The 22,998-nt window shown below is 39.6% G+C and overlaps 1 protein-coding gene across 4 annotated transcripts in view; it reads left to right on the top strand.

Annotated features, from left to right (window-relative positions):
- Positions 1-1,592: 1,592 nt before the first annotated feature.
- Positions 1,593-22,998, top strand: part of LOC131739397 (serine/threonine-protein kinase ULK1-like) — a 34,582-nt gene continuing 13,176 nt past the window's right edge. For 2 of the 4 annotated variants that reach the window (XM_059033121.1, XM_059033120.1), the window contains exons 1-14: positions 1,594-2,339; positions 3,367-3,459; positions 3,563-3,604; positions 12,352-12,384; positions 13,162-13,198; positions 15,305-15,478; positions 16,424-16,497; positions 17,208-17,309; positions 19,471-19,529; positions 20,986-21,068; positions 21,609-21,659; positions 21,762-21,850; positions 22,221-22,380; positions 22,614-22,674. In XM_059033121.1, the coding sequence (XP_058889104.1) occupies positions 2,250-2,339; positions 3,367-3,459; positions 3,563-3,604; positions 12,352-12,384; positions 13,162-13,198; positions 15,305-15,478; positions 16,424-16,497; positions 17,208-17,309; positions 19,471-19,529; positions 20,986-21,068; positions 21,609-21,659; positions 21,762-21,850; positions 22,221-22,380; positions 22,614-22,674 (1,148 nt within the window). In that variant the 5' untranslated portion in view covers positions 1,594-2,249. Of the gene's footprint in view, positions 2,340-3,141; positions 3,260-3,366; positions 3,460-3,562; positions 3,605-12,351; positions 12,385-13,161; positions 13,199-15,304; positions 15,479-16,423; positions 16,498-17,207; positions 17,310-19,470; positions 19,530-20,985; positions 21,069-21,608; positions 21,660-21,761; positions 21,851-22,220; positions 22,381-22,613; positions 22,675-22,998 lie in introns of those variants that run through there. The other 2 variants (XM_059033122.1, XM_059033123.1) reach the window with 2 other exon arrangements.

The raw sequence follows: 22,998 nt of genomic DNA, 5'->3' as shown, positions 1-22,998 counted from the left end.
GTTCAACGCGGTATAATCAAAGATACATATGGTAAAGCATTGTTAGAAATGAGACAAATTATCAGAGACGAAGTTTGAAAAACATTTTGGCTAGTATTCTCTGGTCCAGGCACTAGTGAAAACTTTTTATTTTACCCTATATTTTTTTTTATAAGAAAGGTACATTAAAAAAATGGCTGTGCCAATTTTGTTTAGGTCCATTGTCATTGTGTAGTTCAGCATCTCTGGTATGTTGGTCCGTACCTATTGAAGCCCCCTTGCTCTCTTTGCTTCACATGGAACAATCTGATTCCAGTTAGAAATGCACTTTAAATAAATTGTAGATTCAGATACATCGCGTGTTTCATTATTTCCACTGAAAGGAAGATCATTGACTTCATGTTGTTGCTTTTTTACACGTTTTTGCAATTAAAACGAGAACAAGATTAAGGCTATTCATACTAAACGGTGGATTACACAATTCAAATGTAACCTGGTATTTCTGAATGCAGGTGGGATTTGCATAGCTCATTTGGTGCCGTAAAAAAAAACATTTGTGGACACGGGGACTACATCTGTAATCCTGTCTGCAATTCAAAGGTCTGCCACTTAGTGGCAGCAGTGACATACCCCAGTGGGAGATACAGAGAGCGCCTGTGCCTGATGATGATTCACTGTGGATTTGAACACGGAATAACAAAACCGTATTGTCTTCGAGTCATGTTCAGTTTTACATTAAAACATCATTCATTGTGTCAGTTCATTACACTAGAAAACAGTCCAGTTGATAGTTTGTTTTAGCTAAAGGGACCCAACACTATCTCCCCTTTAAACCTGTTTGCCGTGTTCTGTCACTGAGCAAAACACTACCACTACTACTTCTGTAGCTCAGGAATAAAAGCGAATTAATTTTCTAAATGGCGTTTAAAACATTTTACAGTATATGTTTTCAGAATGCAGTTAACACCTTTAACGATATAGACACGTGTAAAATATTTTCTATTCCTAATCTATTGGTCATTATACAGTGTATTTAAAAGTACAAAGTAGACTTAATTTATAGTGGTAGTTTTTAGAGATAGACCACGTTTACCCTGGTATGTAACATGAATACGATCCTTTAATCTATTATTTAGACGCAAATTAAGACTGGCCAATGGTTCTGGTTCTGACCGTTAATTGAGTTTTTTTTAATCTACAATTTTCTTCCTATTACCTAATGGCAAGAGTGATAAAAATGATGAAGTTTGACGAATTCCTCTAGGGGGGCAGAAATCCCAAATTCTTTGCCTGGGGCAGACACATTTTGACATGCATGATGCAATGACACATCTTAATTTCAAAGCGCTTCGGTGAAGAGGCTCGGCACAATAACATGTACTGGTACCGCACAATATACAAAACCCAGAACACAGAGCGACTCTGGCGAACTTCATGGGAAAATCTGTGCTGCCATTACATAATGTGTGGTTCTGTGCAGAGAAGTCAGTCGATCATAGGATGTATATATTCTTTAACGTCGAGTTGCTGTGTTCGTGTTAAAGTGAACAGTATTCAGTAGGGAATGCAATCATATAAGTTCGTTGCAAATAAAGCGTTTTATATTTGGAATCATAAATACTGTGCGGGATTTGAATTTCCCGGTTAGCTGTATGACAAATAGAAGAGACTTCCTTTGACAGCAACATAAATACTTGCGCCTGCGCTTTATTCTCGAGCATATTTCAGATCAAGAAAGGTTGGAGATAGGTCTTTGTTTAGACGTTAGAAAAACCAAGTATTTTGTATGAACACCAACGAAAAAAAAAAAAAAGGATAAACAGCCACAGAAACAAGAAGAGGCTCCACAGAATGCGAATGAGACTAACATTGGTTTCATTTTTATACGAGTGGTTGAGAAAAACAAATTAAGGGGTATCCGAGACTTCCTTTGTATACAAACATTACAAAACTGGGTCTAGAGACCTTAAGGTGGAATCGCGGAGTTATCTCGGAATTCTTCTGCGTTGCATCAGGACGACGGTCGTGATCATGGAGAGATCAAATTAAAAAAAAGGGGGACTCTCTCCTTTTTCAGTGCGAACATGATTGGAAAAGGTTTTCTTTTTAGAGAAAGGCAGCCCATGGAATTGGGAGGAATAGGGCAACTGTGTAGCTGCCGAGGGTTTAACAACAGAGCAGCCCGGGGTTACTTAGAGGAGATCCCTAGATCCTGATTTAAATCCCCCCTTTTAATTGATTATACAAAAAGTTACATAGAATCTAGGGAAATGGAGACGGTGGGGAAATTCGAGTTCAGCAGGAAAGATTTAATCGGACACGGTGCATTCGCTGTGGTCTTCAAGGGAAGACACAAAGAGGTACGTGCTGCAATTTTATGTTTCATTTTCGTATATTTTCTTACTTTTACAATGTTTTGTTTATTTTCACTCTGTATGGTGTACTATTTAAAAACCTTAGTTCGTTATGGGATCGCTAGAACTGGTACCGAAAATACCACCTTAATTTTGGGCCTAAGCTCTTGGCTTTTGCTGACAAGGACCGATGTACCTGATAATATAAATAATAATAATAATAATAATAATAATAATAATAATAATAATAATAATAATAATAATATACGTACACGTTACTGTAATGTATACATGTGTGCTGCTACACAGATTTCTACCGAATCAGAAATGCATGTATTTGTTTTGCCTGCGTGTGTTTGTTTTAGAGCGTGAGTATACTGTTTATTTGAAAGTCTTTTAATTATTTGTACAAATGTGAAAAAGTGGCGTGTTTTTTTTAAATTATTTTTTTATTTATTTTTGAGGAGGTATGGGATTTTTTGTAGAATTGTTAAGCTAGCAAGCTAATATGTCTGGCAATTAAAATACTTAACGAACTGAGACGTGACCCAAGCGCTGCTAATTTTCAAACTTTAGCGTATAGCTATAGTCTCTATACTCTAAATGTAGCATATAGAGTATTCCTGGTGTTTTGTCTATTGCAAAATTGTATCAACTTCGCATTTTTAGATGAGACGTTCGTCTTAAGTTTCTCTCTTACACAGCTTAATATGGTACCGGGGCAAGTACAGACAAGTTGCGCTAGAGAAGCGTACCTAGTTATTTACCATCAGTGCATGAACAATAGGGATAGGACACGCAAGGAGAATTTGGTCGACAAAAGAACCTGCACGGACAGCTCTCATAGCTAAGAATAATAAACTAAACTTGGAATAAGAGCTTAAACTAATTCACTTCAAGTGAAGTGGAACAGCCAATATGAAAAAGTATGTAGTACAGGATGTGATAACAAAGCAGCGAATATAGAAAAATCAACTGAATATCGCATTTTTGTGATTTTAAAATGCATATTAAAATGTACGTTTTCTTACAGAAGCCAGACTGGGAAGTAGCTGTCAAATGCATAAACAAGAAAAACTTGGCAAAATCCCAGACTCTGTTAGGGAAGGAGATAAAGATTTTAAAGGTAAGAACATTCGCTAATTTTTTTTCAGTCATTGAATTTTGCCCATGACAGTTACTTTCCATTTTGTGTCAATTAACTTGTTTCTCTCTTTTTTTTTATTAAGGAGCTGAAACATGAAAATATTGTTGCATTATATGATTTCCAGGTAATATTATTTTTTCTTTTTATCTAATAAAACGCCCTGTGCATGCAGTTTAATATATGTGTTATGCAATTTATATATTACAATCCAAGTACTGTCATTTGTTTTAAGTTTGCAATTAGTAAATCATTGGTGACGTGTAGACCTATTATCTTATGCATTGCGTGTGTTGGCCGTTGATAAGAATTTGCATTCACAACTGTGTGCTGCTCTGTCACAGAAGTTTGTTTTGCTGGGGCACGCTGCCGTCACGTGTTCTCCTGTTGACATTCAATGAGGGTGGGACTGAAATCGAAAATGTAGCAAAGGTGCCTGGGAGATGTAGTTTTGTGTTTGACACTAAGGTTCTCAGGTAGTTGGGTCTTGTTGGTGATTGGACTACAGTGCCCAGAGTAATTTGCTCTTTCTATTTTTGTAACTTGAGATGTGGGCTGATCCACGTCAAATCGTATGTTTTAGTGGTAGACTACTAGAAGTCTGAACGAAGGATAATGTGTGCTGATTGTGGTGAAAAATGAAGGCCTAAAAATATGAAATGATGTGTTTTCTCTAACGTTGCCATGTCTTTATAAAAAATTCAAAATAAAACATTTTACAAGCTTAAACAACTAATTTGAAAAGACTATCATAGGTAGCATACATTTTTGAGAATTATTTTTCCCTCAGGTTACTGTTCTGCTAACGAAATCTTTGACAGGCTGTGTCAGTAAGGCTGCATGTCCAGTTTCAAGCCTTCATGAATAAGATAGCAGTCAAAATTATACAAAAAAGTGTTTTCCAGAGAGCTGTAGTCATGAGAGCTATGTGTATTGTTGTAAGGAAAACGCAATGGATTCCTTCAGTATCATTTATTTTACCTGTGCAATGTAAATGTCTTATTTGCATACTATAATACGGTAAGCAATGCAAAGAAAAAAATCAATAAATAGGTTGTGTGTTTGTTTAACTTGCTCAAAACCGTACATGTTGGTACATTTTGTGGTTGGTTTTATATGCTATATCTTGAAAGCAACTTGTAGTATCCAGTCTAGTTAGCATCATATTTGCATCTTCCCAAGCACATTTGGAGTAGAGGGGGACCAGTTTTAAATGCCATACCTGGAAATAATGGGATAAAACTTTCAGTCTACACAAATGAAATTGTTACTGCTGTATACAAAGATTTTGACTGAAAGGGCAGTTCATTCGAATTTAAATGACTGCGGATCCTGTAGCTTTCAGATATCCCACAGGTAGTTTGTGGGGCTAGAACAGATAGTCAATATGTAGCTTATTACTTGCCTGATGTGGTGTTTTTGGGTGTCCCGCATGGAAATTTGCCATGTACAGTATTGATCATCCTTTAATAACCCGGCCTGTTCATTGAAGTTGTGTTTATAATAGTCACGCAGCGTCTGTTTTGTGATTGCATCATTATTGTCTTTGCAGGAGACAGATGAGGATGTGGTTAGGTAGCAACACATTATTATGTATCACTGCCTAAAATTCAAGCTTTGCTGCTTGTTTGGAGGCACACAGAGTGTGGTATTTTGTATTATTTTAATTTGTAATACTTTTAAGGATATAGTTTTGCAGTCTGGGTGACTGGGGCAGTGTCGTATCTAGGTGTTTAATATAAAACCGCTCATATTACGACGAGACTCTCCTCTTTCGTTTTAGTCATTACCATGGTATATTTACCTGCACTGCTGTTTCATTTTTATTTACATAAAAACAGCCGCTGGCCTGTGGTTTACTTGCATAACAGGAACCTAGCTTGTTTGATGAGGGCTCTTTTCTGTATGTATTTTGAAGTTGATTGAGATCATATACTAGAATGGTTTAACCAGTCTAATCTGATTTCACTGTTTTGGAATGTATTGGATACTCCCTTTTTAATTGTACATTGTCTCTTTTAAGATTGCCTGAGTGAGCAGGGCATGGGTAAAGCTACTTGCTTTCTGTCGGCCTTTATGAACTCAGTCATTCCACCCTGTGCTACTTTTTTAAAAAAAATTTCGAGGCAATTTAACCTTGCCTCAAACAGTTTGATTGTTTTTCTACATTAACGTTATGTACTACCTTAGCCCAGTCCAGGGAGTGTCTGATAGAAAGGTGTCAAATATGGGTAACTGCATCATCCAAGTCGCTTAACTATAATATTTTCCAGCCCTGATAAATCGGCACATGGGTCAGTCTCTTAATTGCAGTTTTCTAGTCTCTAGTGGGAACCTAAAAAAAGTTGTATTATTAAAATGGGTTTATTATTGTATTGTAGCGATCCTGGTTCCCGCAGGCAGGCGCATCACACAGGGCGAGGCAACACACACAAGCGGAGGGCGGCGCTAACCCGGGACCTCTCGCACTAAAGCATAGCGCCGATACCGCTGTACAAAAGAGTCGGCTCCCTTGCAAGGAGTGTATATCGGGCTTATGTCTTTGTGTGTGATTACGTCACCTACCAGCCCTACTGCTGCCTTCCCCCGTGCACGCTACAGTATCATTAGGGTATTCTGTAGAAATAATTACTGCACAGGTTAGGTCTTTTGTGTGCACTGGAAAGGAGTGTGTATTAAAAATTCATAAAGAACCTGTTTGCAACAAAAGCCTGGTGCTCATTGACTGGAGTCGAGTCGCCTCTGGGCTGCCCGGTAATGTAAACCAGAGCAGAGAGGTGTGTTGCTGCCAGATGGTTACAAGCCAGGTGCAGGTGCTTCAGGTGCCCCTTAGTACTGGCTTTGTGATCCTAATGCAGTTTGTACACGCTGGCTTGATGTCTTGCATCTGCTGGTACCCTGAACTTTGTTCCAGGGAGTGGTGAGGATAGAGTCCACATTGAGAACACCACAGACACTTGTGAGTATTTGAACAGGCCAGGTGGAGTGGAAGACGCTACAAAATATTTTGTATGTTTAGATTAGTGCACAGAAGGGCTTAACACTCACACTAGCCCTGTACTCAGCCCTAGGTTTAGGCATATTATTGAAATGACCAGGTGCCAGGAGTTTGAGTAGTCTGGCCCATGGTAAATGTGCTATAAACTGATTGCTCTTATCACATCATAAGTCACACTCCTGGCTCCCGATCATTTAAATATCTTGGATTCTCTGTGCAAGCATTGCAAGCAAACAATAGTTAAATTATTTGACAGTTCAGCCAAATGTCTGTCTGTCTGTCTGTCTGTCTCTCTCTCTCTGTCTCTCTCTCTCTCTCTCTCTCTCTTTCTCTCTCTGATATATATAATGTGTGTGTGTCTGGAGCTTGTTTAATAGTTCAGTAGTTCTCTAAGTGCTTGGTTTTTTTTCAGTGTAGAGGAATGCTGCTGAGTTGACAGGATGGTGAGAACTCCAGTTGGATTCTGTTGAATGCCACTTTTCTCAGTCTGAAAAGCTTTGACATTCATTTTCAGGCATATAGATTGATACTCTGCTGTTTGTTTCAGTTTGCAAACAGCTGTTGTTTTTGTTAAGGTACACACAGCAGATCTCAGACAGGCTGTGGTTTAGCAGAACATGGGAACCACAAAGCCTGATTGCTTCCAACATTATTCATTGTTCCTCAGTGGGGATTCTTCATAAGAGAGTGAGAAAGTGACATCGTTCATAGGAAGCTGTATTATCCCCTGTTGCAGTACATCAGCTTCACTTAATATTGCAGCGGTTATCAAACAAGACAATACAACAGTTGAAATGTTTTGAAGCGATTTCCACATACAAATACCTCCCCACCAATCCATGATTACCCTATAACAGCCAGGAAGCAATTTCAAGCATTTTATGTTTTAAAAAAAGTTCAGGAAAATAACTTGCCTAGACTAGCAAGAAGCAACAAAAAGCTTCTTCAGTGTCAGTGCGTTAGTAGCACAGAGAGGGGTTTTGAATGGAATGAGTGTGCTAGGTAATCCCCTAAACCCACTGGCAGAGAGGCAGTCGTGTTGACAAAGTACATTTTCAATGTCTGTTCCAGAAATAAAAGGCTGTGTGGTAAATTCAAAACTAGTTCATTAAAAAAAAAAGAATATACTTCTTGTTTATTTTTAGTTGGCGCCGAACATCCTAGCTGGGAGTAACAATAACGCCATCAGATATTATCGGCTAGTTTAGCAGAACTCGGACTTCCTTCAGCCTTCAAGTGTTTTATGATCTCTCCCTATGCTTGGCTGCTTTTGTGCAGAAAAATCTAGAAAAAAGCTCCCGTAGTTATATTTAGAAAACCACGCCTGTCAGCAGTGTTTGAATTGCCATCTACTTGTTTCAGCTATTTAAAGAAGGTTACCTTATCATTAAGAGAAACGTCATGTTTTTCAGTAAGCAACCCTGGTTAATATAATATATTTTTTTAATAATATAATAAAAAAAATACAGGTGCTGACCCTGTACAATAGCTGTAATCATTTACAGTTGTTTACAGTATAAGATTAGTACTAAAAGGCAACATGAGCTGACTAGAATTATTTACTGTATTTTACCAGAAGTATTTGAATTGCATTTGGATAGCTTCAGAAAAGCACATCAGCTAGTTGAATGCATTCATCAGTGTTGCCATACTGGAAGTATACTTTGTGTTTTGGTTTGCTGAGTATTTTACAGCTACATTACATTGCCTGCTATCATTTTAGTGGTAAATCATTTAGAGACCAGCACCAGCCAGCCAGCAGTTAAATCTGCCTGGTTACAAATGCAATTCAAAACAGATGGTCTGCATATCTCCTCGTCCAGACAAGAAAAAAAAAAAAAGAAGAAACATATTCCTTAGTTAGCAGCGGGCCGAGGGCTGGGGACTGACAGACTGACCGCTGATAGGCTGTTGAGATTGAAGTGTCATCTGTTGCTAGGTGACAAGGGGGAGCACTCCAGGTGGTGAGGATCTTGGTGATTTAGGAGTTTGTTTTCTGCCTGGAGGCCCTCGAGTTATCAAAGAGGCACAGCTTTGTGTATGTAAACTGACGCAGGCATCAGGTTTGGGCAGCACACACACTGTTATTGACTGTTTCGCTTGAGCAGCGTGCAATACAGGCTTCAGTATCCAGCATAAATGTGTTCCGGTGGGCATGGTGACACAATGGTGCCATCTGATGTGGATTTAAACACTGGTCACATTAGTTACAGCTCCCATAGGGAACTGAGGGTTATTAATGCTATGGTTATTGACTCTCCGATAAACCTCTGGGGTGGAACTTTAAACCAGCCGTTTAATTATCGATGTCTGCATTCAAAGCATTGGTGAATAACCTTTGCATAACGTCTCTTAATATTGCTCTGTATTTGTACTGTATAATTGCTATCCCGTTTTGACACCAGGATAGGTGAGATACGACTGAACATCCAGGGAGTTTGTGACCAAGAAAACAGAAAACATAATGCTGAGGTCATAAGACAACTAGAATTTTCTGTAATAATGCTTTAATCTTCTGTTTTTAAAGCAGAAATGCTCCTGCAAATGTGCTTATATCCACGCTATGTTATGAGTAAGAAGAGTAGTCATGGTTTGGAATTGTAGGCAGTGAAATCTGGTCAAGCATACAAATATTTCTGCAGTTTGAACTTGCATTCGGTAGACATTTATTTAGTTAGATGAATGCTGCACTAGCTTGGCAGAAAAATATAACTTTTATTTTTGGCCAATTCTTTTATATTCCTTCAAATCTGGCACTCTGCTAGGAAAAGATACAGATCGATGTAATGTTTTAAATAACAACTGGAATGCTTAAGGCAGTATCTTAATGACCCTGGACGTTTTGCAGACTTGCAGTTAAACAAATTGCATGGCCCATGTCAGCTAGTTAAGTAAGGTACACAGGACATGTAATCTGTGCTCCACATGGTACAAAGTTTAACTCCATCTTTGCTCTGGTGCAACTGTGTAACGTCTACAATACTGTGTTTACAAGCCAAGCAGCAAACTATGCAGAAAGAGAATGACATGGATTGTAGTGCAGACTCCTGCTTCTTTGTAAGATTCACACAACAACACAAAAAAACATACATGGGAGCTATCTATAAATGCTTTACATGCCAAGCTGATCACTTTGTTTTTCATAGGGCTTGTTTGATGTCAGTAATGAAGTATCTTTGGCTCAACATTTTATTTTATTGCCTATGGAAGCTTTTCAGCCCACTCTGGTTCAGACACAACAGATGAGAGCAATTTCCTTGCTGCTCCAGGAATGTGATGAATAAAGATAGAGTCAAAGTGTTATGTATATGTCAGCTACTAATATCTGAAAGTGTGAAAACAGTGCAGAGCTACACGCATTGATCAGTGTATCTCTGGGGCTACTGCCCCTGGGGATAATGCTTACTATGTCAACAGGTCAAACAGTGATGATTCAGCTATACAACCAAGTGGGTAAAATACAACCTGGAGCAAGCTGCCCTAATCATTTTCCACAAAAACACATTTAAATGCAAGGTCCTTGATCAGGGGATAATTATACAACAGCCTCAGCTTTTTATACTGTTCAGGTTCCACCATTTGCAAACTGCGTCCAAGAGCGTACTTTTAACCCCATTGCAAGTCGATGTGTTTTCTTAACCTTTTTTTAAATCATGATGGGAATATTTTAACTTCTTTCCACTGTGCCTGTTGCTGCTTTTTCAAAGTTGTTAGGTTGTCACTGATCATGAAAGCAGTAGATACTGTCAACTCTCCATGCATTTCACATTTAAAAAAAAAAAAACACATTCAGTAACATTCATCTGTTTGATGGCTGTCCACGCCACATACTGTATTTGTTCAGGAAATCCGTTTTTTGTTTTTTTTTGCCCAGGCTCGCTTAGTGTAGACAAGAGTCCTTTGAAAACAATGTGTGTGCTGAGCTTGTTTAATAGTTCAGTAGTTCTCAAAGGGCTTGGCTTATTTGTTTTCAATACAGAGAAATGCTGTCGAGTTGACAGAATGGTGTGAACTCCAGTTGGATTCAGTTGAATGCCAGTTTTTCAGTCTGAAAAGCTTTGACGTTCATTTTCCGGCAGACGTTTTTTTTAAGGGTGTTCGACTGCCTAAGGCTGTACTCCTCGACCCTCCTGTCCTCCAACGACTCACAGTAAACAGAACCTGAAGTGTGCATTTCACAAACAGGGATGAACCTTATGACACAGTTCATCTTAACTGTAGCACATGGACTGCTTATTCAGCATACCCTCTTTCAGAAAAAAACGTCATTGAGTTTAAATTTTGTTTTATTGGTTTTAAGTTAATTGAATATTTACAGTAACATGCATGTCTACATAACAAACAATACATTACTGTTATTTTATGACCCTCAATATTACATTGAAACTGTCTCCACACCTTGCAAATAAAAAAGAGCTTATTATGCACGTCTTCTGTTCACAGTAAACCCTGTACAGTAGCACTGGAGTGTGTAAGTCGATTCAGTGAGGCATTTTTCTATTAGGAACTGCACCTTTCCCAAACATTGAAGTTATCCAGGTGTTTTCTTGTAATTGTCTTGTAATCCTGAACGTTTGGCCAGCAACTCCACAACAGTGTTTGACCTACAGTGTTTGAGCAAAATGTACTGTAGGGATAATATTGTATAACCAGTAAAGTGAAGCTCACGTGGCCAGTAATCTGGGTCCAGTTACTGTTGAGAAGATTAAGCCATATATCTGCCATCTCTGCTGTAGTAGACATTTTTTCTTATTCAGCATATTCAGAGTCATAGTCTAAACAATGGGTTGCTGTCTTGATACTATTAATGGAACATATGCTACAAGGAAGGAATTGTCGGCTTAAAATGTCAGACACATCAAGCCTTTTTTTTTATTTATAAATGTACACTCTTGTTAATAATACATCTCAAGCGTCATTTGGCAAGTATGTGTTCCGTTAGGAGTCATCGCTGTCAAAATGTCATTTCTAAAACCTGCTTCTCAACTGAATAGTGGTGAATCAGACATGGCAGGACGTACATCTTGCTGTGCTCCCTCATCAGAACGTTGAGACAGCTGGGAGCAGCTTGATTAAAAAGCCTTTTTATTCAGACTCTAAATTCTCTCTAAATCTGCCCCTTCATTACTGATTTAACCTGCTTGTTAAACTGGCACACTGCCGGACAAATGCAAGTGTTGGAACAGCTGTAGGGAAGCAATTCCATGTTGCACCGTACATGTAAAGCTGTAAAATGTAGGCCTGTCTGTTTTTGTTGTAAACACAGCCGTATAGATTTGGCCTCTAGTGAAATTAGCTCTATGAATAAAAGGAATCGGAGAACCCGTGCAGAAAAAAACTAAATTTGTGCAGGCAGGGGAGAACAGTAAGCCATACCTAAGGAAAGAAATTACAAGATAAGCAGCTTGGAGCTAATCCTTTAAACTCTCCTTTTTTTAATCAAGTTAGCAAATGTGTGCTTGGTATCAAGTTACTCAACCTTTTCTGTTTCTGTCTTTGCTTCCTAAACCTTTTTTTTGTTTTGTTTTAAAGCACTTGTCGGTGCCAACACTGAACAAAACAGTGCTTTGAAAGCAACTAAGTAATCTACTTGTGGCTGTATTGAAAGACCTGATCCATCTGATTTAACACAGTTTACACATCTACAGCATTTATGATGCACCAACAGTAACAAGAAGTAGAACATAATAAATAATTTACTGTATGTCCAATAACTTGGGGTATAACAAAACAATGCAAACTTTTACAATGTCTAATGTCGCTTATTTATTTTAGAAATCGCTTAGATGTCTTACGTTACAGAAACGTTCTACGATTCCTTTTAGTGGTGCCATGCAGTCACATGACTCTCTTGACGTGTTTTTTTTTTTTTTCAGGAAATGGCTAGCTGTGTCTATCTGGTGATGGAGGCAAGTCATCTTTCTCTACCTCTGTGTGATTAATATGCACAGCTCATGAATAATTTGTAATGGATTAATATCCTGCCTATCTATATCCATTTCACACAATGGTCCTTTTATCAGCCTTTAGTGCTGGATGGTCAGATGTGTAAGATGTAAGCAAGAGGTCATCTATGGACCACAGTGAATAGCACTGCACAGGTCACACCATGGTCAACATACCTACAAGAGTGCACCAGAATATTAAGTGAACACCTGTTCTATCAACTTATATACAGACCAATGCAATAAATACCAATTTAGCATAAAGACAGTGATGCACCAGGCCCTGTTTCTATCATAATCAACAGTTAAACCTGAAGAAACTTCAGCAGCTGCCTATGTTTATTGGCATTTATGCCATGCGCTGTGTAGTGGAGTTATCGTACAATGGACTTTGGGACTGCGCAGCTTTATGCAATTAAGCGAATGATGCATTTAGCCAATATGCATTTAACCGTATCATACAATCCTAGAAAATGATGCACTAAAATACGTGACCAGTTGCATGCAATGCAATTAAGCGATGTATGCAGTTATCCAGTATGCAAATAAGTAGAGTCGACTATATATATATATATAGACACACACACAGAGATCAATCTGTGAAATGCTCCTTTTTCATGTATTGTTTATGAGTTCTTGACTTTCTCTTTGTTGTTCTGTACTTTATTTGATGAATTATTAAGCTGCCCAGCTCCTTTGTGGTAGTTATCTAACTTTATCCTGTTTTGATTTGTTTTCTAGTACTGCAATGGGGGAGACCTTGCTGACTACCTGCACTGTAAGTTACATTTGAGAGTTGCATTACCTGGTTTAAACCTTTACTTCCCTGTGCTGGTGAAATTGGCTCTTTTTAAACTTTAAACACACACAGTAGAAATGTCACTTAATGAGGAGTCAAAACTGCAGCTGTTCCATTTTGGAAATACTGGCAGTGTATTGAAGTGTTGAACATTGACAGTGCCTGTATCTGAGGGCTGGGTAAGACCGCAAACAAGGTGTCTTTAAAAGCTGAATATACAGCAGCTTGGGATACATTTCCTTTCTACAGTCCCTTTTTGTTAAAAAGCCAGTCCGAAACAGTTTAACGAAATGGAGATAAAACTCCCTGTGGCTAATCAAGCTTGTATTAACACCTGAAATGGGTGAAACTGCTTTTAAATTTTTTTTCTCCATCCCTGTAAGTTCTCATCATTTCTTGGTGCCTAACCTAGGGAAGGATTTCAAGTACAAACCGTAGACATGCTGTATAATTTCCTGTACTATGGCGACATTCAGTCAAGTGGTTTGGACCTACATTCCAATAAGGGCTTACTGAAGAGTTAAGTGTACAGTATATTGGTTCACATTTTGCATCCTCTATTAATTTCCCTCTAGCTTTAAGATTCATTAAATATGGGCCCTAAATCTTATTACCACCTAGCGGTGTTTTGAAAAACAATGTAGAGGTGTCTATTGAACTGGCCACTTCCTGTCCCAGGCAGTAATGTGGTTTGGGCGGCTGAGTCACCTCACTGGGTTTTGTAATAAAAAGGAATCGTTTGTAACTCTTGAGTCACAAACAGGGCAGAGAACCCAGTGATCAAAGGGGTGTTTTGTTAAACGCTGTTAAAGGAGTGCTGACCAATCCTATTCCCGCTTATTTGCTTTATTAACTTTATTATTTGTCGTCCCGTCCCCTGCCTATTTTTGTACTGAGACCAGCAACTTTTCATCAGTAGTGTTGTCTTTTTTAATTATCTGCATATTTAAAGATTTTCAGCAAAAGAAAAGAGGAACCAATGATCATACAGTAAGAAGTAACATCAAGTGCAATTGGAGAACCCTCCCGGTCAGAAGCGGACTGATTTTAAACTAAACACCAGTGCTGTATTTGCTTCGTTACACTGTGACGTTCAGTCCTTGCGCGCTGTTTGGCAGGAAATAACTTCGGTGCTTTTTTTCGTCGGCACTCTCACGTAAACAGGGGGCTAACTTTTCTAGCTTACGAAAGCAGAGGGCTAGATCCGGATGCAGTCATAAACAGGTTCCCTCCTCTGAGCCTCTTTCAGGAATTAACAGAGGTCTTGAACTCAGGCAGTTGGTTAGAGTGGAGAACTAGGAGAAGATTTGAATTCTGAACGTTTTTCTTTTGCTAGTCGTCTAGTTTAAAAACTGTTTGAAAAACCGCCACATACCTCTGTCTCAACTGTGGTTGCTATCAAATATACATCTCGGTTTAATTTTATAATAAGTTGTGCAGTTGACACAGACTTATTTTGGTACATATAAAACCATACCTCCTCCTTGTACACTTTGAGAGTGAAATCCTCTCTGTAGGAATCTAGTAACATTTGTAATTATTGGTCAGTCAACATAAAGCATTGACAAACATTATACTCTAGGAGACAGACCGACTACACATATCTGTATATATCCAGGGTCAGTAACTGATAAGAATACGACTCTGACATTTTAGTTGGGATAAATTAGCATATAAAAAAAAAAAAAAAAAAAAAGATCTGCAACAAAAATTGAAAGGCTTCTTTCTTTCTGCTCAAATCTTTGTGCAGAATCCCCTTGGCTGCATAGTGCTGATAACGGCGCAGCATCCTCTGTGGTGCCGGCTGTGTCGTCTCAGTAACACAGGATGGCTCCTGCTCTTTGGAATGGGTGGTGCCCTGCCTGGGAAACCAATCGGCACAGGCCCGGGTGGAGTCAGGAAGTGATGTCTCAACATTCTAGAGTTCCAAAACCAGGCAGAGCAGTAAACTTGTGTCATCCCCGACAGTGATCTATAATCTTAGACTTTCTCCATCTGTATGTCCTCCGTGGCAATGAATCTGGGGTATACGCGTGCTGTCTCTCTGAGCTGGCATTCTCAGAGTTGTGTTTTGTTTTTTCACAGCTAAGGGGACCCTGAGCGAGGACACTATCCGTCTGTTCCTGCATCAGATCGCAGGTGCCATGAAGGTGTTACAGAGCAAAGGGATCATCCACCGGGACCTGAAACCACAGAACATCCTGCTGTCCCATTCCGGGGGGCGCAAATCCAGCCCTGGGAACACCTGCATCAAGATCGGTGCGCTGTGCTCTTCTGTCTTTATATCCCCTGTGATTCCCATAGAAACCAAAGGCTTGGATGCACATATTTATCCAAGAGGTTTAAGTTGCTGTGATTTGCCCACGTACACATAAATATAAATAGCAGTGATAAGTACTGGCTGCTGATAATAAATCATTTACAGTCATACTGTACTTAGGGATAAATTGAAGCCAGTGCATATCATGAATTGAAATATAATTCACAAGTGTTATCCTCAGTACTTTTTTTTTTTTTTTTCTGCAAAGCCCATGTAGATTCCATTTTGCAGAAAATTGTTTGCTGACCAAACACCTCGGACTTTTGCCTTGAGTTGGTTTGATTGTTTCCCACCGTCATGATTACAGTAACTGAGGGAAAGTTCATGGATTTGCAAGCGTATGGTTTATGGTTGGAAACATGAACAGAACAGTTGCTCATGTGGGGCCATTGAATATGGATGATGGGGAAACATGACATTGAGCAGTTAATAGCGTGCTAACCCATGCTAGAAAATCAAGTTTCTTATTAGCATTACTAACGTGTTGCTGTGCTGAGACAGCCGTCCCTTGTTTTTTGCTTTAATTAAAGTTTTGCAAATCTTTCAATGACAACGCTGTAGACAAACTGCTGGTCACATGATCTGATTGCAACAGGACCATTTCTGTGAATTTTGAACTACAACACAGGAAGTGATTAGGTACCACGAAGAGGCAACAACTTTTCACCTACTACAGCATTGTCTTTGAAACGTCCGCTTAACCCAGATTGAAGTGTCAAAATACAAACACAAAAAACAATGCTATTCAACCTAAGAAAGAGGGAGCAGTGATAATATTGCCAACGGTAGTAAGAAAATGTATTTTAAAACCTAGCACTCGCGACCAGAAGGACAAACACCACATTGGTATTCTATTCACTTTGTTTTTTTCTTTTCCCCTCCAGCCGACTTTGGGTTTGCCAGGTACCTGCAGACCAATATGATGGCAGCTACGTTGTGCGGTTCTCCTATGTACATGGTGAGTGACTTGCCATTGAGTACTGTACGTGGTCTGGCTGTTGGCATAGCCAGGTTTTGTTTGGGAGCTATAAGGTTGATCCAATTCCTGGAACTCTAGATTGAAGTCTGTGCCTAACATACTGGTAACTCCCACGAAATGTAGAAAAACTCAGACATATTGTTGTCCTTGCTATTATTTACCCGTATTTGTTTTAAGCTATTGACTATCCGAAATCCTACATATTATTATTATTATTATTATTATTATTATTTATTTCTTAGCTGACGCTCTTATCCAGGGCGACTTACAATTGTTACAAGATATCACATTATTTTTACATACAATTACCCATTTATACAGTTGGGTTTTTACTGGAGCAATCTAGGTAAAGTACCTTGCTCAAGGGTACAGCACCAGTGTCCCCACCGGGGATTGAACCCACGACCCTCCGGTCAAGTCCAGAGCCCTAACCACTACATACTACTACTGCCCTTATAAAAGTTTCCCATGGTAGTGTTTTTGCTGTTTTTCCATGCTTTTCCCATGGTTATACTATGCATTTACCATAGTTTACCCTGGTTAGCCATGTTTATTAATATGCTTTACCAGACCTTGCTATTCTTTGCAATGCTCACCTATGCTTTACCATGCTTTCACTGTGCTTCATTACACTGCTATGCTTTTACTGTGGCACACTTCTATAAGGGTGTTGCTTCTTTTTTTTCCAGGCTCCTGAAGTGATAATGTCCCAGAGCTATGATGCAAAGGCTGATCTGTGGAGCATAGGAACCATAGTGTTCCAGTGTCTGACTGGGAAGGCCCCCTTTCAGGTGAGTCCTTATTCTGTTTTCAAGTGGTCCCTTAACCCCTATGGTGAGGTTAACTGAACAGCATAAACCTCGCCCTGTAAAACAATAAGCTTTATGCAGCAAAACAGTAGATTTAAACCCAAAACAAATGGTTCTATTTATTGAAGAAATCCTATCTGGTATCCTCATTACTGTGTGAACCCTGAATGGTTCATTGCTAGGTTTCCAGTGTTCTCCATGTTTGTCAAAATCTTATCAAGTAACTGGCATCGGCTGTTACATTTACTGTGTGTTTCCACAGCAGATGTTTTTCAACTTAAGGCTATAAAAATGACTGTGTTCTCTGCCCTTTTTGTGACGCAAGAGTTCATTGTGTCCTCATTTCCCCAGAATGAAATATAAAGTGCAGATTTGTCACCTCTGCATTTATTTCAATATTTGATTCATACTATTTGAACAGCCTCTCTCAAGGGCTGCAATGATTCACTCAGTGGGCTTCAGGATAAAAAATAAGTAAAAAATGGGTGTCCGACAGGTCTCTTTCAGTAAACAGTGTTGCACAACTCTATTGCAAAGCCTGTTTTCTAACTGCAGTGAACATAATGGGTGTAAAATAGTTATTTTTGAATCAAGGGGTTTTAATAGGAAGCAATATTTATTTTGCTTTCCGTTTCCTTTCTTTCGGAAAGGGAGGAGGAGGTGGTGTCATTCTTGAACCTGCATGTCAAACATTTGATCCCTGTGCCTTTTATTTGGCATCATTCTCGATGTCCCTTTCTGATGTTGCAATCACTGACAAAAAAAATTGTTTACAAAAAATACAGTGTAACTGTGTATAAACATCAGCTGACTTCTAATTTTATTTTGTGATCTGTATGCAGGGGGATCCTTACTCAGAAAGCACTTAACAGTCCTGCAGATTTATCTAGAATAGCTGGTTATTGATCCCTTGTTTTCAATCAGGTGGTTACTGAGGTGTCAATAATATTTGGCTCATAATATACAGGATTCTTTTTTCATATCTCACTTGCTTGCCTTTCTTGTACTATTCATGCATTTAAGTAGTCCACTCATAGTCTTCATCTGGCACCAAGGCTAGCACACTACCAGGCAAGCTAATGGAGCAGCTCCTTCAGCAAAGCTGGTAGGAGTCACATATATAAGCATTGCAATAGCACCCTGTCATGGTGCTGGGATAGTTTTATTTCTATAGTTCCCTGTATTTCCTTGTTAAGGGTCAGCTGAGTTCAGACCGTGCCTGGGATTCTGAACATTCAGTTGACTAAGAATACAGACTGTATCAATTTACAGATAAGATCATCCAGATGATGTGGGAATTGTTTGCGGTCTCATCATGAGACCCAGGATAAAGAAAGCGCTTTTATTCAGGTTCATGTGAACATTTGTATTCTAATTTTTTAAAATACATTTTCTAGTTTATTACAGGAAAGCGGTCAGGCGTTTTAGTTGCTAACCTCTGTGGAAACTGGCGACACATTTCTACAGTGAGGGCTTACAAACTCAGACAAGGAAAGACGAAATACAATTGAAGCGTTCTAATTGACATGTGATTTAGCAAAAGAAGAATGTACAGTGCACAGCGTGGTAGTTTATGTTGTTCAAACCAGCGTGGTTTTTTTTAGTGTGTGTTTTGAATACCTTTTTGTTTCTTCGCAGACCATATGCAGTCTGCGTGGTAGATGTGGTCTGGAAGGTTAAATTGTAATGAAATAACAGGGAGTGCATTGAAAAGTGACAAGTGACGGCACCATACGCTGGGTAACAAACCCAACATCTCTGTGTGTGATTCCATGAAGTATGCACTGTTTGTCTCACAGTTCCGTCCTCCTAGATTAAAAACAGGACAATGCCCCGTTTTCACAGGGGCGCCAACACCTCTTGGCAGATGGCATCCTTATAATTAGTGATGCTTTTATTGTGGAGCAATACTCAGCCAGCTGACTTTATTACTACCTTATGTGAAGTGATGCTTTCTACCTATCCAGAGGGCCAGCAAGTCTTACTTCACAGGCCTAAACATTGAGCGAGAGTTACAGAGAGTCAATGAATGCAGTTTGAAGCCCATGGATTTAATACAGTACAAATACAGGAGAAACTCAGCAGTGGGTGATGTTCAAAGGTAGCACATGCATTTTAAATGCATTTGGATTTATGCTTGCAGGCTAGCAGCCCTCAGGATCTCCGGCTGTTCTATGAGAAAAACAAGAACCTGACTCCCAAGTAAGTGTTGCCAGTCTGTGTGCTACAATAATCCCTCTCCTCCCCCTTCATACCTTTCCTCTCCATCCCATGGCTTTATCACATGCCTCGGCATTCTCTGTCATGTTCTGTTACTCACATTTTCCAGCCATCTGCTGTGACCCTGTTTAAACTTCTACCTGCGACCTGACACTTTTTATGGCAGATATGTGGGCACCTAGCCTTGCATTCCCTTCGTGCAAAGTTTTGTGTTGTTGCTATTGCTGAACTGCACTGTTGTCATTTCTTACCTATGTATTCTATTTCTGTATCTTTTTTTTAGTTTTGTTTTCCCATCTCTTCATTTTTAACAGTGTGTCCTTATTGACGTTTACCATCCTGTGTTGAATATAACTGATAACCACTACACTACGTAGCTCTTCTAAACAACAGCGCTGTGCTACCAAGCATTGCTCACATTGGATTACATGAAGGTGTGCTTGTTAAGTAAAAAGGAATGTTTGCTGGTGCTCTATTTATATCTACCTTTAAGTGAACAGTTGCTAAATCATCACACTATCACTTTTCACTGAGCTTCACAGTCAACACACCACAGAAGCTTACATCCAGCATCTCAAGGACCTGGCTCAAATTCCCCCACACACACACACACTCACATATCTAAAACAACTAAACTTGTCAGTATAACTAAAGATAGACTTAAAGAACAACTTGTTACAGATCTGAAATGTCACAGTTCCCTGAACTAATTCTTGTTTTTATAAGCACTTTGCATGTCTTTTTTCTGTTTGTCCTGGTGACTTTTTTTAAAACTTGTACATTAGAAGCAACTCTGTGACCTCTTAACAGCGCTCAGACATGTTTTCTCTCAAGTACAGCTGGTTGCAGGGGGACAGGTTAATGGTGCACTACACAAACAGAAAAGGTTTGCAAAGCGAATCCTAACAAGAAGAATATACTGGTTAATATAACAGCAATACATTTTTACCCACACCAAATTGCTCTTTTCATTAAACTTTTCATTTTTAAGGTTCATTTAAACAGCAAACGTGCTGCTGTAGCTTTAACCCAGTTCAGACCAGACCACAGATGGGATTAGTCATTGCTAATGCTCACTTTATGCTTTGTACACAAGCCAAACATGTAAAACTGGGCAGTGAAAAAACTCACTAATGGACTCCTACTGTTCAGAATTGCTCTCCCCATCTGTGCCCTCCTATTCCTAAGCCGGGATCTCGCTGTCATTGTGATCTTGCGTTGCCAGCTAATCAATTTCTAACCTCATTCTAGATTTACTATCACAACCAGAGATGTGATATTAACCTTCAGGTTGCGCATCTCTCTTACCTATTGCTGGATTGTCCTATTCACTATTTGAAATACAGTACCTTTAGGCACTTTTTAAATGAATTTAACTGGTAAAACAGTTTTTGTCTTTCTGAGATGCAAACTGATCACATTCTTCTTTTGTTCCCAGCATCCCACGGGAGACCTCCACCCACTTGCGCCACCTACTGTCAGGGCTGTTGAAGCGCAATCACAAAGATCGCATGGACTTTGGTGGGTGGTGGTGGTGTTGTTTTTTTTTTTTTTTTAAAGCTGTCTTCAGTTGTAGATGTGTGTGTCTCCTAAAGTACTGTAACATAGAATTTACATTTATATATCTCCCTTGTACAAACACCCCAGCTCTCTAATGCCAAATAAACATAAGCCTTGTCTAAAACTGAAATATAACTATAAATATATAATATCTCTGCCTTTCAGATTACACTAGGCAGGTAATTCCAGAGTTGTGGAGAATGATGGCAAAGAAGAAGGGTTTAGAATTAATGTGAACGTTTGGGGTAGTCGTACAGCAGTTTTGCTTCCACTGTCATAGTGTCAATAGTAATAATAATGACCACCATTTATCATATGTCTGTTACCGCCACCACAGTTATCTCCGTTCTTTGACCATGTATTATGTTTTATTATTAATATCCATAAACCTCTCTAAGGCCAAGTAAAATAACAGCTGCTTTCTGTGACACTCTGTCTGCACCCTGCCTCATGACTCTCTCTTTTTGTTTTATTTAATTAATTAATTTATTTTCTCTACAGATGAGTTTTTCCGACATCCGTTCCTGGAAGTGAGCTCATCCATGAAGAAATGTAAGTGAAATTACTGAACCCATTTATTAATTTTTTTTCCTGTGTGTTTAAGTCGATCTCGTACATTCTAACCCCTCTGGTGTTTGTGTGGTGTTTTTACAGCTGCCCCAGTGCCAATGCCTTCATACCCAAGCTCGGGGTCTGCCAGCTCCTGCAGCAGCTCATCCACCTCTCACCTCGCCTCTCCTCCTGTAAGTGTCACTCACAAGGGGAAGGGAACAGATCAAGCCTGTGGGTAATGAGGTCCTACCAACACTTTTCAGGCCTCTTTGCCATTCATAATGTGACAGACACAATTTCTTCTAGAGCTACTAAAAAGAAACATAACGTTTTTCAACGAAAAGCTTTGGCAGTCCTGCAGTAGGACTTTGCTTTTCTGTCTGTGCTTACATCTGTGTTACGTACATGGGGTTTGCAGAGCATCGGGGTCATTCCACTTGCCAGGTGTAACACTGTAATGAGGCCTCTCCCTCGGTCTTGCAGTGCATGGGGGTCATTCCGCTTGCCAGGTGTAACACTGTAATGAGGCCTCTCCCTCGGTCTTGTTCTTTCCCATCGCAGCAGTCTGTGGCAGAGATGCAGCAGCTGCGAGCCAAGACTCTGGCTTCTCCTACCCAGGATTCCCCGGGTTTCCTGCACGAGCTAAAGGACTCGGCAGGCAGCAGCAAGGACTCTTCCTGCGACATGGACGACTTCGTCATGGTGCCCGTGCAGTTCTCCAGTAAGGCTGGCTTTTTTTTACCCCTAGCAGCACTACGGAGACCTTTAAATAAATACTTGGAGACCTGGTTTCAAACCTGGTGTAGTCTATACTATTTTCCTACACAATTAATTGTGTGTGGGTGGTGGTGGGGTGGGGGGGGGGGGGTTGCACATTTCTGTTCAATTGCAAAAAATGGTGTCTTTGTAGAAATTCTCTCCGCCGTGTAAAGTGCTCTTTCTGTCTGTGCTTAGGTGACATCGCCAGCGAGGCCACAGGAGAAAAACCAGTGCTGGACAGCCTCATGTGCAGTGGGTGAGTCTCCCCTCAGTGCAGTACAGCACAGTGCAACATCTTCACACAAAACCAACACATTCACACTGCTGGCTTTATCTTCACAGAAAACTTCTTAGCACAGTTTCTTGTCTCAGACATGTGACCATGTTCAGTGAACCTTTGATTCTGACACGTTTTCAAGGAGGGGATTCCCTACACTCCAGGAAGACAGCAAATCATTAATATTTAAAACTTGAAATTAGGAGGGATTACATGTGCAGTCCATGTAGTAATTAACAGCTGCAGCAGCAGGGCCCTCGCAGTGTAAAGCAGATTCTAGTAAACTGTTCTGCTGTTTTAAAT

The sequence above is a fragment of the Acipenser ruthenus genome, chromosome 11 (genome assembly GCF_902713425.1).
Source record: "Acipenser ruthenus chromosome 11, fAciRut3.2 maternal haplotype, whole genome shotgun sequence".
In the NCBI taxonomy this organism is placed as follows: domain Eukaryota; kingdom Metazoa; phylum Chordata; class Actinopteri; order Acipenseriformes; family Acipenseridae; genus Acipenser; species Acipenser ruthenus.
Note: the sequence above shows the minus strand (reverse complement) of the source record. Positions and strands in the feature narration are given on the sequence as shown.